The sequence below is a fragment of the Amia ocellicauda genome, chromosome 3 (assembly GCF_036373705.1).
Source record: "Amia ocellicauda isolate fAmiCal2 chromosome 3, fAmiCal2.hap1, whole genome shotgun sequence".
Taxonomy (NCBI): domain Eukaryota; kingdom Metazoa; phylum Chordata; class Actinopteri; order Amiiformes; family Amiidae; genus Amia; species Amia ocellicauda.
The window spans coordinates 37,002,086-37,019,762 of NC_089852.1; the positions used below are offsets into that span (position 1 = coordinate 37,002,086).

The window sequence follows — 17,677 nt, forward strand, 5'->3', positions numbered from 1 at the left end:
ATTTGCAGATCCAGATCTAGCAAATATCCACCCACTCCACGTGCTATGTAATGTAGTGTTCTGTGAAGTTAGCAAATGTTTTAACACTGGTCAAACTTCAGATCAGAAGAATCATAAAACGGGTGATAGAACACTGACAACATTCTTTTTCTCAAAAGCATTGTTATTGGCCATTGTATTACAATCAAATTATTTTTATGGCAACTCAAAATCATTTGCCAACCTTTGAACAATCAAATGTATAAATTTAATGTTTTATAGTGCAGAATACAAAATGAGCTTTGTTGCCACGCTACTGGAGCATGAATGCATTACAGGCTGAACATATTCATAAGCATTTACACTGTAAGAAATGTAATCAAAGCCTACTGAATAAAGAAAATTAAAGAAAGGAAGAAAGCTTTGCATTTCACTGTAGCTAATACATTTACCAAGTCTTTAGTGAGATGACTGCTAAAGTGAATCCCCTCTGTAAGATGTCTCAGATCATGTCACTGAATTCAGAATGCGCAATATTTTAATTGATCAAATCTTTCTACAGTCAGATGCAGGCTGAGATGAAATTTCCGGCACACCTTACTGGATAAAAACATTAGGTGCTAAACTATTTAAAACATATCAAAGAAATACAGAAATCTACACTAGGAGATGGCATATGTGCTGTTCAGGGTGGATTATGGGTGTATTCTGGATCTTTCCACACTGCTGTTTGAGGCTGTGATTGCCCTGCAGATTGCGTCACCAGAAAGACAGAGTAATTTCTCAGCATCAGTGAACACCGTTGCTGGTGGACTCCGATTGATGAAGGGTCATTCTGTTATTAAACACCTGCTCAGAGCTCTGAGTTTCAGATTAATGGGCAGTGGTCTGGTCTACACCTCTTTTTATTCATGCATTTTACTCTTTGTTTTTTGGAAAATAACAGACATTATTTCTTATTTGCAGCAGTGAAAAGGTAATTACTGAGCGACCTGTTTGCTGTTGAAATCCCATTCCTGTTATTGGAGGGTGCACTCTTTGTTTTTGTTCCGATAATTATATTTTCTGATTAGCGTGCTGCAATACACAGTGCCCACTGTAACCTGCAACAACAGCAATAAGCAGAACCTCTCTGAAGCCTATATTTACTGTATAAGTTTTCCTTTTTTGGGTGTGTGTTTTATTTTCCCTTTATTCCATTTTGATGCGCAGTAAACAATTGTTTGCACTGTCAGTGCAGATGTTTAATTACAGACCTGCCTTTGGACTGTTTATATTATCTAATGAGGGATATATAAACCTTGAATTTATTTTTTATCTAATATTTAAGAAACTGATGTATTCATGTTTACTCTTCTTATTGGTGTTTCCATAAAATGGTTGCAGTAGTGCAGTATATTTGTTCCTAAATAGTTTATTTGTCTGTTGTTGGTGTTTAGGTTTAGCTCAATTGTTGCAACCCTTGAACACTCAAACTTCCTTCCTTTATTTTATTAGCTCAGCATATTTGCATTCAGTGTGAATCAGAATGGAGACCCAGGCTGGTTTTCTTCACTTCACTATAATCAGATTTTATTTTATTTAATTGAATATCAAAGTGAAACTGAATGTTGTTGTTTTTGAAAGACATCAGAGGTATTGCAGATTTCAACAATATAATTACAATAACAGGTTTGCCTGGGTTTGTTGAAATAAATAAATTAATGAAAGATCTAAAGTGTCCGTTGTTTGCCAATGAAAAGATTTCAATTCCTTGATGGTATAGCTGAAGACAAGCTTCAGTTAGACAATGTCCTTCTAAAAATGGATTTTAATGATACAAAATAGACTGGACTATTCTAAGTTCCCTACTGTTATCTGTCACAGCCAATAATGCATTTTGTTTCTGTGAGCCTGGAAGACATAAGCCTAAAATCTAGACTTCACTTGAAGATGTCATGTTTGGAGAATGTTCCCCATAGCACACATTTCCTACAAGGTTTAAAACAACACTGTTATGGTGGAAAGGGATTAAAAAAGTATCATATTGAATTTGTATACAGAGATCTGTAGCCATACAACTGACAGCATATGGGCTATACCAATTGATTTAGTGCTTCTGCAGTATGTGCTCGTTGACATAGCGTTACGTTGAATGCAAATAGAATCCGCAATGTTCTGCAATTTTAGTTTATTAGGCACCACGAAATCAGCAGTTTGTCTGTAATAACAGTATTTCCCATTTTCAAATAGAATCTGTAGAAAATAGAAGATCACAATCTTTTCATTTCACAGCTAAATGTTCATATTAGTATGGATGGATGATGGAAAAAATCAATTATCAGACTATTTAACATATTTTGCAGCTATGTTCTTTTTCCCATTTGTGAAAATGCACTTCCCATTGGGCAATCTACCGCTAGAATGAGCAGTTATGACTGATTTATTTATTTGTTTATGTATTTCACCACCATCAATTAAGCACCCAAATGAAGCCACTGCGTTACCTCAGCTTTCACTGGCTAACCTGAAAGTCATTAAATGAACTCCGGACTAACCTTGCAGCATTTCCATATCCTCCAATCACGGATTATATCATTTGTAATGGTTTCTTTTATTAGCCTTATTGATGGTCCACTCCTATTGATTGTTCTCATATTATTAAAGAAGGAATTAGTCAGTCCAATTGTGTTAGCATCTGATAATCTTTATTGAAGATACTCTGGAGTGGAAAGCAAGTGCAAATGGAATATTCTGGGCTTTGGAAAAACAAAGTGGATACATCTATTTCCTATTTGGTCTGCTCACTGTGTAATGAATATGGCTTAAAGGACATACCCAGAGCCTGGCCAAGTTGGTTGGCTGCTTGTGTGCATCTGTAGTGATGAGTTAATAAGGGTCTTGTCCTGGCCTTAATACTGCTGTTATTTCAACTGTTGCCAGAACTTCCTTAGAGTGAGTTACTGCAAGTGCAGAGGGAACTTGTTCACCCCGAGGAAAAACTTTGTCTGACTGCAGGGAATGGGGCTTTAAAGCCTATACCTACAGCCCTGTCATGCACATTGTTTATGTTAGCATGGGGAGTGGGTCCTAAAATTCTGTGGACTGCACATAGGTCTCAGTCTGGCAGTCTCATTACAGCTGCACAGTTCTGATTCATCCCTTTTAAATGCTTGGCGGGCTGAAAGAACAATGGTAATCTAAAGCTGACCCGCAGACAGGCTACCAGATCTGTGATTGATAACCAAACATGTCTAGCTTCATTCAGTGGGCAACAGGAGCAGAGACCATATAATAAAATGCAAGATGGAAGCTGAATTTGATTGTTTTCTTTCCAGTCTTACGAAGTGTCACTGATTGTGACAATAGCCAAGGCCTCTATTTCTAAATAATCACCCTGTTTTATAATATTTCAAAACCCCATTTCAAACGATAATGAAAAAAATAGTGTTTATACACAATTCTCTATAGTTAGATGGTTTTAAAACGGTACATGAACAGCTAATGATATGTTTACATTGTTATAAGAGCTGTTTAAGGATTCCTTTTCATAAGAGGGTCAAGGCAAGACTACTGTGGAACAAAAACACACAGAGAAAAGTAATACACCAACAAGGTTTTTCTTTTTTACTCCCGAGACCAGCCTATTTATAAGAGCTTTCTATTATGAAAGGACTGCCGTTATGTACAGGCAATGGGGTATAGTTAAACCATAGAATGATTTTAAAATTGCCAACGTTTAGTAGTCCTGTTTGTATCAACAGGCTCATGATATGGGTTCAAGATATTTTACTTTTACTTAGTTTGCACCACATTCTAAAAAACAAAATTAAATATACAGTGCAGTAAAATGTCATAGTTTTATTGAACCAGCTTCATGTTGTAGACTTAATGTGTACAAATGATTAACAGTATGTGTAAGTTCATAGTTGTAACTACATTTGTAAATATGTTTGTAACGTAAGTTTTCTCTTAAATGCACCTATGATTACATATAGTACTGGGCATTTAAGAAAAAAAATTACAACAATTAACATAGTTACAATTGTAGTTACAAATGTGTACTTACACATACAGTTAATAGTTTTTACACATTAAGTACATTGAAATAATGCATAATAACACTGTTCTTATGAGTAACTACTATGTAAACACACTGTAACTAGGGAGACTTATTGTAAAGTGTTACCCTTGCATTAAGATACAACAACATCATCAACAACAACAAAACAGTAACGCCAAAATGGCTCTGTTGTCTTAAGAGCAGGAGTAATTTGTACCTGTCCTGGACCACGCAGTTATCTCAATTATAACTTACCCCTTGGTTAACCCTGTAATGTCCCTGCTTAACCTAAGAGTGGCCGTCAGTCATTTTTTATCTGATGACAGTTCTAAGCTAGTGGGAAATGAGTTTCTGTGGCCAGAGGTGCATATCTCAAAGAAGCCTCTGACTCTGATACTGATTAGCACCACAAGAGAGGTCAAAAGGACATAAGTATTGAAAGAAGAGAATGGATGTGAGGATGCTGAGTATAGCTAGGAAGTACCATGAAGAAGATGGGATTAAGATTAATAAAGACAGTGCTAAAGGAAAGGGCCAGAAGGTTTCTCTGTGTCTGCTCAGCAAATGGCTTTCAGAATCCCCTGGTCACCATGACAGCTCAAAACTCTTATAAAGGGGATGATGCTGTTACTTCTAATCAGGTACATTTAGCTGGTAGAAAGATGCGATGGCATTTTGTTGTGTTAACACTTATCAATCGATAGAGCATATTCACAGAAAAGCCTAGAAGATCCTATACTATATCTTCAATCATTACCATTTTAACCATTTAGCTTCCAAAATATATTGGTGAAGTGTTGACTTTGGCCATGCTACAGATCAAATTAGGGTCAAGCACCAATCCTATGATACTGCCCTGTGCGCATTGTTATTAAATATTTGTCTCTAAAAGTGTTTGGAATTTGTGTAGTCTGCGGATTAGCTTTTTTTTCTAACCTCATATTAAAATAGCCATAAATCTGGTTCATTCAGGGTTGCAGCCAATGTCCTTCTTTGTGATTATTCTACATTATTACTCATTAGCTACAGTCTCAGATCCATCACACTCATCATTTGCTGAGGAAACATTTATCATGTATCAATGCATTGCACCACTATACTCTTTAATTATAGACATTAACATAAGTATGAAAACTTCCTCCACCAGTTAGAGGTTGAGCCAGAGGTCAATGTTAATGCTTATGTTTTGCTTCCTTAAAAAGCTGTGATGATGACCACTAAGTATCATGTATTCTGAGAAACATACTGTCCCCCATTAACAGTTTTATGGTGAGGACACCGTAGACTTCTTCCAAAGTTTAAATACATGTGTTCATAAGCTGAGAGAAATGCAATAAAATGAAAATACTGCTGAAAGCTTTTTATTTGCCTGTTCGGAGTCCTGGCTTCAATCACAAAGAACATGCCTGGGATGAACTCAAAAACTGTGAGATGTTTTGTATTTATTCTGCTGTCCCCATACTTTTGGTAACATAGTATATATCCTCTCATAATAATATTTATAAATTCAATTATTCCTTGATGTCAAGCAATTCTTGATTTAGTGCACAATGTTATTTGTTGTCAATTTAAGGCCAGAGTAAACATTCTTCTTATAATTATTTTAATACATTAATTAGCTTATATAATAAGTCACAAAATAATCTATCCTTGTAACATGTAACCCTCTGTCACAGATATTGAAATCTCTGTGTCAACATTTTTAACTATCATGTATTGTTGCACAGCTGGTCTCTTTAATCCCATCAGGCTTTGCAGGATTTGTTTTATTCAATGAATGCATAAGACCTGCTTTCATTAATTCTGTGAAATACTTTCCTGCCATTAAAGGTAGGCACTATTAAAAAGGCACATACTGCACGGCATAAGTATGACAGTTCTTTCAAAGTACCTAAAAAAGAAACAGAAAGATCAGAGTAAAATGACATATATCTTACTCGTTGCATATCATGCCGATTTTAAATGGATATTCTCTTGTTGAATGTAATACCAAAATAAATACTACACATATAATATTCTGTACACATGCACAGTGAAACATTAAATACTAATAAGTAGAAGTAGAAGAGTAGAACAAGAAAAAACAAAGATTAACCATAATTCAGAGCTGATCTTCAGTGGCAGAAGGCAGTTAATTTCCCTAGAAGTAAACAGAATTCATAAATGATAGCATCATCTGGATCCAAGCTAATGCCAAGATAGAGATCATGGCCAATTTCAACAATTGAACCTTGCCTTGCCAAGCAGTATGTCACTTTATCCCCAAGGTTTCTGTGAGTTCTGTTATCTACAGCACATGGAACTTATAGAATAAGGTCTCATTATCATGAGAAAAGGTATACTACGTTGCACTGATTAGGCGCTGCGCTCTGATCTTCTGTGTTAAGATATTTGCATTTGTTCAAGAACAGCTTTAATTCTCCCAAGGCAAACCTCTCTTCCCATGCGTGTGCATAAACCATCCACTACAGCTGCTTCTTCATCATGTATTTCTGTTATTTAAACGTATTTGGTCTTATTTTTAAGTCTTGCTAATAGTCATCTTTGTTGTAACCCACTTACAATGTTGGTGCACAAGTGGCATTTATCATTTGGGGAATTAACCCCAGGGTCTTGGCAAACAGCTAAAGCAGTTTCTAAAATATGGCTGGCTCCAATTCTCTTTGAAGCTTGTCCTCTTTTCTAGCTTTTGTTAACACTGCTGCCTGAAACCAGTTGTCATATTTCACCCCAGAGAGGCCTGGGGTTCATAGTATCATGGCTATATGAAGCACATTAAAATATGCATTTGTGTAGAATTGTTTTTGTTGTCCTAACTTTGAGTTTTCAATATTTATTAGTGTTGGAACAGATTAGCATCTAAAGTTTTGGGACCTTGAGTAACTCCATCAATGTCATGGATCTGGCATTATTACCAATAACACATTTTGTTATTGGGCTGGCATAAATGTTTGTCCTTTTTATTAGATGAACTGCCAAATTATACCAGTCTCAGGAATGATAGCATCAAATGATATTCTAAAGACCCAGCTGTTATGAGAGAAAATGCAAGGTTGCCGTATAGAATACATTCTGACTTCTAAAGATCAGAGTCAATTTAAGAAGAGGATCTCTTTGAAAGAATTCCCTGAGGCATGCCTGTATCGCCTCCATAAAGCCTGAAGTTATCTGAGTTGCTGTGCAAGAAACAAGAAAAGAGAAAGAAAAGAAAAGAAACCGCATTACATAGCATGCAGGCGTTATAATAGATTATAATAGATAGGGAAAGGAAATATACTGTTATTTAAATGTTTTATTCAAATAATATTCCACTCCTAAATCCACAATAGATAGGACTAAATATTGTACCCATGAGCTTGGTGCTGAATGGGCTTTGTTTCATCATCTATTATGTCATAGTAACCTAATTCCTGTTAACTGGGGGTTGGAAATGTACCGCCTCTGTTCTTGGTCCCCATTGAAGGGGAAGTACATGTCACGGGCTGCAGACATTACCTCATCACTCCAGGGTTCAGATTCAAGTTGGGCATAGCAAGCGTCTGTCCTCTCTAAGGTTATTATAACCCATTACACTACTGAGAGGAGAGCGGACCTGTTCAGCACAGAGACGTCAATTCAGGCTTGTGCTCAAACACCATCTGTGTTCTGCTACACATCCGACGCACCTCGGACGTTTCTACCTCAGCTGCAGGGATAATGCTAGCAGTGTGAGTTTTGGCACTAGCTGAGCTGCATGTGTTTGGGAAGTGGTAGGCCTCCAAGTAATAATGTGAGCAGTGACCCAGATTAATGCCAGTGCCCAATCGCATGTGCAGATGAATTAGAAAAGGTCTGTTTGTTATTTAAGTCCTTGCACCCCTACAGATTTGGAGGCTGGTCTATAATAAAAAAAATAGGAAGACATAACTAAGCTGCAGGAAGAAATCTAGGCTGATTTAAATCAACAACAAAACATCTAGGCTTGAGGCTTCGGTGCAGTTCACAGTACTTCAGGCAATGCACTGTGGGTATTTTAATTATAGCCAGGGTTAAGAGAAATAGCTAACCTTGGTATATATTTTAATATTCTTAATTTTGTTCTAATATTATTATTTTCTTCTCATTGTTGCATTCATGGGTTAACAGCCTACCCTCTTAGAAAAACCTTGGATATTATATTCTAGCACCAAATGCAGAAATTCACACTGGTATAGACGTACAGTATGCAAATGACATGAGCATATCCCATTTGATTTCCATGGGAAAGACAGCAGAACTTGTAAGCTTTATTCCTTCTTTATTTTAGTATCATATTTCCTTCAGCACTTGACTAGTGATCCTGCTTTGTCATTTTGCCATCTCCCACAAATTGAGCGACCGCTGAATGAAATCATCATTAAGGTCATTCTGGTGTAGGGAATGTTTTATAAATATTCTATTGATTATTTATAAATGTTTTATAGATACTTAATTCAAATCCTTTATAGTATTAATAGGGTATTGTACATAGATTGTTAACAGCAGACGTTTTATACATTTTGTTGTGACTATAAATCCACATTAATACTCTATAACATTCATATTGTTTTTTAAAAGCAGCTATAAAGTATTTATAAAACATGAATGCAATGTCAGTAAGCTACTCCTTAATTTGAAATGGTACGTTTATTTTATTATTTTTAAGAAGGATTAGCATGGTCTTCCTAAAAATGTCTTTCAGCTGGGGCTGCCAGCCAAATACAGTTGGCTGCCAGCATAGTTTAAATTTATTAAATGTAACCCACCTTACATGATCAGTTATGGAAGATATTATTTAATTTAAGTTATAAGTAGGACAGTAGGAAGCAGAAATTGTAGCACAGTAAGAGGGACTGATTGCAGAAAACACCATTTAAAAATTATAATAGAACGGTACATTTGTATATATATATATATGTGTTTGTGTCTTTTATGGCTGTATTTTGCAACATATTACATTTTTACCCAGCCGTATGATTATGACCTTCAATTATTAAGGCAAAGCTGAAAGGAAGAGTGTGGAAGCATAATCTGCATCTGTGGTAGTCTTTGATCAAACAAATCGAGGTCTAAGTCCACAAATAGACTAGATTGCTATTATTATCTCAGAAACCAGCCTGGGCAAAGCACTAATATGAAAAGGCATCATCGGCCATCAAAGAAAAATTGAATGCTTTTGGCAGAAACTAAAGAGCTTGCCAGGTGACAATGGGTTTGTCACTCTCATGTCAAGTTCCTTTTCCATGTCTGTTTCTCCCTTTTCGTCATGATTTTCTGTGGGGATCAAAAGATTAACTGATGCTACCCTGTCTTCAGCTGAGACAACATAAAGAAAGTACATTTTATATACAACTAGCCAGTCATCCTCCTTTTGATGTGGTCAACCCCAGTGACAATTAGACCTTCAATTTCCATCACAAACAAGGCATTTTTTTTATTTCTTCACCTTTTATTTTTATTTTAAATTCTTATTATGCAATATCTCTGCAAGATCCCAAGGTCAACAAAGCAGCTCGGAAAAGGTGACACTTTCAATTTATCTAATACAAGCCATTGAATCCCTGTCTTCACTAAAGCTGTGACAGAAACAAATTTACAGTATTCTGTATCTGCGCTAGTCTATAATGCCTCGTGGACTGAATAGGTTTTCTTATTTTATGTTCTTAACTGGCTTTAGAAGTAGTTTCTGTTTCTTTTTTCCATTTTCACAATCTATTCAGCAAAAATAAATCAATCAATACGTAATTAAAAATATACATTAAAAATAGTGATTGGACTTTCTACCTTCAGGAAAATACAATATTTAATTTGGTGACATAATAAAACCTAATTGTGTACATATTTCTCACAATTGCCACTCAGGTGCTTGTATCTTTAATCTCATGTTTTTATGATAGATACCAATTGGAAAGGGTTAGGGCATCCAAAGGTTGTTTGTGTGTGTGTGTGCGCGCCTGTGTGTGTTACTGAGAAAAAAATGCAACACGGAAATCTAGTGTACGTAGTATGTTTATTTTTCTGAACAAAAGGAACATAAAGGAAATTTAACACATGCTCTTCCTACTTCTGCTAAAAGATAACCTATGTCTGTTTATATCTCTGTGTGTATGTGTGTATGCATGGGAATGCACATATGTTCTTTTTGTTTGTTTCTTTGTTTGTCAACCCACACACCGAAAAGACACTGTCTACATTACAGGGTTTTCAGTGATTCCCCAGTAGCTAATACCTACCTTAAGGCAGGGATGTTTTTTGTTTCCGTTCTTAAAAAATTCAGCACTTCTTTCATTAGTATAATTCAGACATCAAAGTGAATTTGAACTGTATTTTTAATGTTGTGCAATCGCTAAAAAACTATATTTTAAAAAGAAACACTGCTGGCAGATTCAGGCCTGTTGGGGATTATGAAATATATATTTCTTCTTTTTCTGTGGGTCCTGAGATGTCATTAAAAAATCAACTGCTGCTTATAATATTGGGACATTTTTCATATAATTGTGAGTTACTGTACGTTATAATTTGCATGCCCTTCAGATTGTAGGGTGTCCTTGCTGATACAAAATGCATGGGTATGTGATGATTAGACAATGTAGTACCATTCCTCTGAATGGGACACATTTATTGATTTACTTATATGTGTACTTATTTTTCAGGGCGATCACAGCAGTAGTGTGTAATGGTAATAAAGAAAGAAAATCTCTTTCTCAAATTGCTGGGCAGCTCTGAGCAATGTAGCAATTTTGCTCCTCTCCGTCTTTTAAAGTCATTTTGTAAAAGCTCTTGAGGTTCTTCAGGGGATTTTCTAAAGCATCCGTTTTCATTTCCGTGGCTTTTTCAACTTGGTGCTTTCTAATCTCAGAAAAGGTGAGACTTGTAAGGCTGAATGAAACAACACCCTCAACAAAAGAAAGAAAAGAGGCGAACTCCAGCAACACACAGATCTCTAAGCCAAGGAGGTTTTTGTATGGCGAGGCGATAAAATAAAATAAAACAATTTTTGATATTGATTTCAAAGTGAACTTATCCTTTTATTGTCATGCTGATGTCACAAGACTCTGACATATGCAACTTTTTAAAAGGCAGTTTTTGTGCAAATATCAATATTAGTGGAGCTGAAAGAAGAAACAATTTAAACATAATATTACAATAATGGATTTGATGTTATTCTATACATTTGTTTTACATAATAGTTGAATATACTTAATATAATTCATGATTATAATAAAAGCACTTAACAATGGTAACAATCACACTTTTTGTTGAGAGGTGCAGACTGCTGTGAAAATATAGCCCAGAGGACAACAATATTAAGCATATAAAGTATTCAAAATATACTATTTTATTTATTTATTTATTTTAACAGTGGTCTGATTCTATCTACTGTTTAACATCTGTAGTAATTGTAATAATTAGTATTTAGAATTTCACAGAGAATAGCTAGTTTTTTTAAATAAACATGTCCAAAATATAAACTAAAATGCTTCTGTCTGGACTGATTGCCATAAGACACATTTTTAAATATCATCTGAACAATAAGGCACCACTAAGCTATACTGAAATTACAGCTGTTTCCATGCCTGTCTCTCTCAATATTGATTTATAATAATATGAGCTGCTGTGACAGAGCGACGTTCATTGTGTCCACTGGACAGATGATGACTGAGTGTGATTTCTTCCATGTCTTCCTTGCAGCGATGGCTGGGCAGACCGGTATGACGTCACTGATGGGTACAGCAGAGAGGCTGCTGGGGGCATAACCATCAAGCTGCAGTCTGCTGATGTCGGGTGGTTTGATGAATATTACCTGAAGCTGAAGCCCGACATCAATCTTCGGAACCCTTGGTTTCCTGAATTCTGGCAGCACCGATTCCAGTGCCGGCTCAAGGGTCACGCTCAGGAGAACCCCAAATTCAACCGCACCTGTAACAGTAAGCTAATAACTTACTCACATGTTATGCAGCCCTTCTATGCCACTGAGTTTGGTGAACTTTACACTAATGTCATTATTTTCCAAAGTTGGTCAATGATTTACACATGAGTCAGACCAGCATTTATTTTATTTTATTTCTTTCTATTTTTGCAGTGCTTCAAATTAAGATTTCTCATTTTGAGTGAGAAAATAAGCTGTCAGTATGTGACAGTAACTCTAATAAAAATATGTGCTACTCTTTATCATTAGTCAATTAATTACCAGATTTGGAAAATCAGACCCTAAAAGTACATCTCTCACCAGACCTGAGGCAAAGCTTGAAAGTTCCTTGAGAGAAATATAAATATAGAAATTAAGCGCAATTGAGTATCTGGTCAATCAAAGCTGCTTCCTGTTGCACTATTTTGAAATGTAATCAAAACATCCAACAAGAACTCTGCTCGACTGCTCGATAAAGTGTTATGCTAGCTTTTTTAATGTTAATTATGGAGCGCAAGCCTTGTGGTGCAGCTGTGTTTTATCATTGTCTTGGGTGAGATACGTCTCATTCACACTGTTAACCAGAAAGATGAGCATTCCCCAGTCCTCTTCTAGACGAGATTCATTTTGTCAGTTAATTTATTCTGATGTTTTTTGTTTTAATTTCTATGAACATAAAACATGTTATTTGCATATGCAGCTTCTCTTAGACTGTTCGTTTACCGTTTCCTGTGAACACTGGTTCAAAGGCTTTGGCACTAATGACACCTTTTGAATAGAAATGTAATTTTCGACATTGAATAATGGATTGAATATTTTCATGTTTAATGCAATTTGAAGTCCTCTGCACAGGGCTTTGTAATAAGCTTCTTCCCATTCAAAACCAAAATATTAATATCCTCATGTAACCGGGTTATTGTAATAAATGATGTTTTTAAATTATTGTGACCGGTACAGTGCTAAACCAGCCTGCTTGTACTATGGAAACTCCCCAGACTTGGACAGAGTGCTATTCTGCTATTCTGCCATCATGGATAATTAAACAAGAACTGTTCATGCTTTCCTATTGTGACATTTTCCTCATCCCTCATTTCCTCCTGCATTTAATTCACCCAGCCAAATGTCTGAGTACAGCTTCTGCTTACTGTGTAAAGAGACTTTGATCTGGTAAGAGTGCAATGCTAGAAAACTATTGTTGTTTTCTTTAATATGTTATGAGCACAATATGTATATACGTGTATGACTATATATATATATATATATATATATATATATATATAAAGAGAGAGCGAGAGAGAGATTCTTTAGTCAATTAACATACAATACATGCAGTTAAACTGGAAGAAAAGCATGATAATTTACTAAGACTAGGACCTAGTGGAAGGAAAAAAAGAAGACCTACAAGCAAATGGCAAATGAGAAACCCATACCCTGTAATGTTTTTATTTATAAGTAGTGAGAAAAAAGACCCTGGAAATTAAATAAACCCCTTTTGGGTACAGGTTTGTAATTTGTGATCAGGGAAGCTTTGATATGGCCTAAGTTTTACACTGCATTGTCTGAAGCATATATCATGGTTAGAGGCAGACTACATTAGTCCTTTCAAAGCCCATGAACACTTCTGTGCTGAGCTTGATTTCTGTTGAACTAAGCATATTGAGGCAACATTTGTTTTTTTGTTTGTTTCCATCTACATTTTTTCTGAACTGCCACCTCTTGTACTTAGAGATAAACAGAAAGGCGTGCTTTGCTTGCTTTAGGTTGTCCTCACAGACCCCGTATTGCTATGTTTTTGCAAGTTTCCACTCCATATGGTATAATTTTCTGTAGCTTTATCAAATGAAAACACCATTTTACATTAATAAGCTGGAAAAGCTGCTAAAGCCATGGAGACTTATTCAATATTAAAATGTTGTGAAAATATCAAATCTCAATTAAAAACTCAACTCAACAAACCCTTGTTTTATGCTCACTTCGTGCCCACTGCTGACTAAACATTCAAGCAGGAAGTGGCTATAAAATAACAACTTGCCTTTTAAATTAGTAAAAAGGTGAACATGTTACAAAACACTCCACTTACTATAACAACAGGTGAATTGTCTTGATCCTTCAACATTAGGAGAATATCCTTCCTGCCAATTGATACTGAGAGGATTATCAGTGATTTTGCAGATGGTGTGTTGCTCTTTTCCAGTTGAAATACATAATGTAGTGCTCTTATGGAGAACAACTCAATCAAATTCCCTGGACTGTCATTGAGAAGACTGGATGTAATGTTGTTGCATCGCTTTTTATAAGATTGCTCTTCCTTCCTCATCTGCTATCACCTTCACTCTAGGATGTTATGCAGAAGAGGTTTTGTTGAATGACATATTACTTCTACTTCTTCTTTTCTCTTTTATTTGCATTTCTCTCCATATTCCCTGTTTTACTATGGAAGCTTTCTAGTGCCAAAATTAAACACAATGCATATGTTGAAATTGAAAAATTATTGGCATTTTGCTTTACAGGATGTTGCAAATTTGTTGTGCCATAATGAAAAGCAATATACATGTTGTTAATCAATACAAGGTTATTTTTGTGTTTTAACCCTGCTGAATTGCTTTATAGCATCGTAGTATTTTAATGCCACAATTAAATGTAATAATAATGTTTTGCATTGCAGCAGTGTGATGGTAGTGAATGAATTAAATGCAATACACACATTGCATTGCAGTGCGTCAGTGTTCTGATTTACACGATGGCTCCACATGAAGAGTGACAACATTAAATACAATGTATGCGAGGAGCCTGGATCAGATTAACATATGGGGCGGGATTATAGGCATGGTTCACCCCCAACGAAACCCCCACAGTCAGTTGGTCTCCATCTATTAACATGCAATCAAACTAGAGACATGTCTGAATCAGTAAGAAGCAGCAATCGCTTTAGAGCAGCAGAACCAGGACAGTCCGGCCCTAGCCAGACTAGTTTGTTTCAAGTGATTTAATTATATTTCACGGCAGTAATGTGAAACTTAAAAAAAAACACACATTTTGGTATAGATATACACAATAATGTAATATGTCATGTTTATTTTTCATTACATTTAGTTAATTTAACTTTGCTGGAGCATGTCAAGACTCAAATTTCACCTAAGACATTTGCAAAGCCGTAAAAGTATCCCACAATACCTCTGGTTACGACCATGAACCGAGAACCAAGTCTCTACTGGGTTCACTGGTTCAGTTGATTTGTGACCTCTGGGTCCAGTGAAAAACATACAACCTGATGAAATGGTCACAGCACGAAAACACACCCAGATCAGAGTAAATTAGTCTAATGAGGAGAGCAACATTGGTTGTAACCTCAATCACTCAGTCTGACACTATTTTATGTGTTTCTAGTTAGGTTTTTTTTAATCTCTCTCTCTCTCTCTCTCTCTCTCTCTCTCTCTCAATACAAACTACATATACAGCTCTGGAAAAAATTAAGAGACCACTGCAAAATTATCAGTTTCTCTGTTTTTATTATTTATAGGTATGTGTTTCGGTAAAATCAACATTTTTGTTTAAAGCTATAAACTACTGACAACATTTCTCCCAAATTCCAAATAAAAATATGACTGGAATGGAATGGCTGCCATACATGTAGAGATGTTGATTTAAGAAACATTTGCAGTGGTCTCTTAATTTTTTCCAGAGCTGTATATCATTTTTATTTTCAATAGTCAGTTGCAAATCAATCAGCGCCTCACATTACATTTCAAAATGGTTCAGCTTTGCGTTCAACTCAGGCAGCAATAAGAAAAACAAGCGAGCGCACAAGTTTTCAAAATAGCTCAAAAACTTTATTAAAAGAACTTATTTAATTATTTCCATGCAACTGCAACAAAGTACAATGCCCTGAAAACAGAATTTTGATGTTTTCGTATGAGTGCTCAACTCCAGGGTGAACCATTACAAATTCCAATTTACATAATACAGTGCAATTCAAAGCATAATACATTTTACAAATTCCAATTTACACAAGTGTATACAATATATGAGGTCTTACATCCTGGATTGTAAAAGCCGAGTACAGACAAGATGTTAGGTCACAGTCAAGGGCCAAGGGAAAAGGAGCACAGGGGAAATCAAAATAACACTAACGTAAGGCAAGTAGTATGATAAAACATAAAGTGCAATCTTACAGGAGAATGAATGACTAAATTACGAGTAGAGTCTGAAAAGATGTGTATTGCTTTTCATTATGGCACAACAAATTTGCAACATCCTGTAAAGTAAAACGTAGATAATTTTTCGATTTCAATGTCTGATATCCTGTCTCCCATTAGGCATTGTTTACTTACATTACATTTTTTAAATACTTTATTGTGATTAATTTATTCTCAGAGAAAGAATCATTAAAGCAGCACTATGTCCAAGACACCAAAATGGGCTTTGTCATCAATGCCATATACTCCATGGCGTACGGACTACACAACATGCAGCAGTCCTTGTGCCCGGGATTTGCTGGTCTCTGTGACTCTATGAAGCCCATCGATGGCAGAAAACTGCTGGACTTCCTAATGAAGACAAACTTCACAGGGGTCTCTGGGGAAGGCATCTTGTTTGATGAGAATGGAGATTCACCAGGAAGGTGAGAAGCATTGAAAGAGAAGCAAATATAAAATGAGTGTTTATTTCAGTGGATGTTTTTATACTTCATAATAGTATTTTATATGAATAATTGCATGATTAACATATGATTGTTTTATTTATAGACTGAAGAAAAATATAAACTTAAATGAAAGAGCCCAGACATTTTCCATATGCACAAAAAGCTTTTCTCTCATATGTTGTGCACATATTTGTTCACATCTCTGAAAGTGAACATTTCTTCCAACTAAGATGAATAAACAACATGATCACTGCACAGGTGATCCTTGAACTGGGGACTGGGGATGGGGGGGAAATCGATATAGTGTAATATCACGATATTAGTTTGATGATATTAAAATCGATCCTCTGTCTCCACAAATTGATATTTTGCTTGCATTTTCAAGCTATTAAATGCTGTCATATTATTTTTATTATTATTCCAATACTATAGATGGCGCAATGTTCCTTTTGATGGAATGAACACAGATTTTGACTGTGTATTCTAGATCTGTGGTGTATCCGCTTTAGACAGTGGTCTCAGTTCCAAAACATGGCTGACGCCAATGCTATTTGAGCTCCTCTCAGAACTTTTAAATCTAAAGTATGGGCTCACTTTGTATTATACTACATTGAAAGGAAGAAAGAACTAGACATGTCCTATGCCATGTGCAAATCATGTCATGTAAAAATAAAGTTAGTTTAAAAACCACAATTTTTCAATAAATGTAACTTTTTATAATTTGAAATGGCTGAATGTTGCAGCATGTATTTTGTTTATTTAAATATTATCAGTGAAATGCCCAAAGGCACAATGCACCTACAATGTACTTGTTAAGTCTTCTTCAGTCCATATGCATTGTTCAACAGTTGTACAATGGTTATGGTTAAATGTTGTTACTGTTACATTGACTTATAACAGCTCAGCTCAGCTTACTATGGCTGTTTGTTGCTGTTCAGTCTCTATTGAGGCATATCTTATACTAAAGATTTTGTACATTCACATTTAATTTCTTATTAAATCTTAGAATGTTTCTAAGAACATTTAATTAATGGTTTTATTATATTATTAAATGTATTTAACAGTTTGCAATGGTTCAATGATGAAAATAAGCAATAAATCACAATAT

The 17,677-nt window shown here is 35.5% G+C and overlaps 1 protein-coding gene across 1 annotated transcript in view; it reads left to right on the forward strand.

Annotated features, from left to right (window-relative positions):
• Positions 1–17,677, forward strand: part of grm5b (glutamate receptor, metabotropic 5b) — a 78,403-nt gene that overhangs the window by 45,824 nt on the left and 14,902 nt on the right. Inside the window, exons 3-4 of the mRNA XM_066699280.1 lie at positions 11,711–11,946; positions 16,302–16,548. Coding sequence (XP_066555377.1) covers positions 11,711–11,946; positions 16,302–16,548 — 483 coding nt within the window. The remainder of the gene's footprint in view (positions 1–11,710; positions 11,947–16,301; positions 16,549–17,677) is intronic.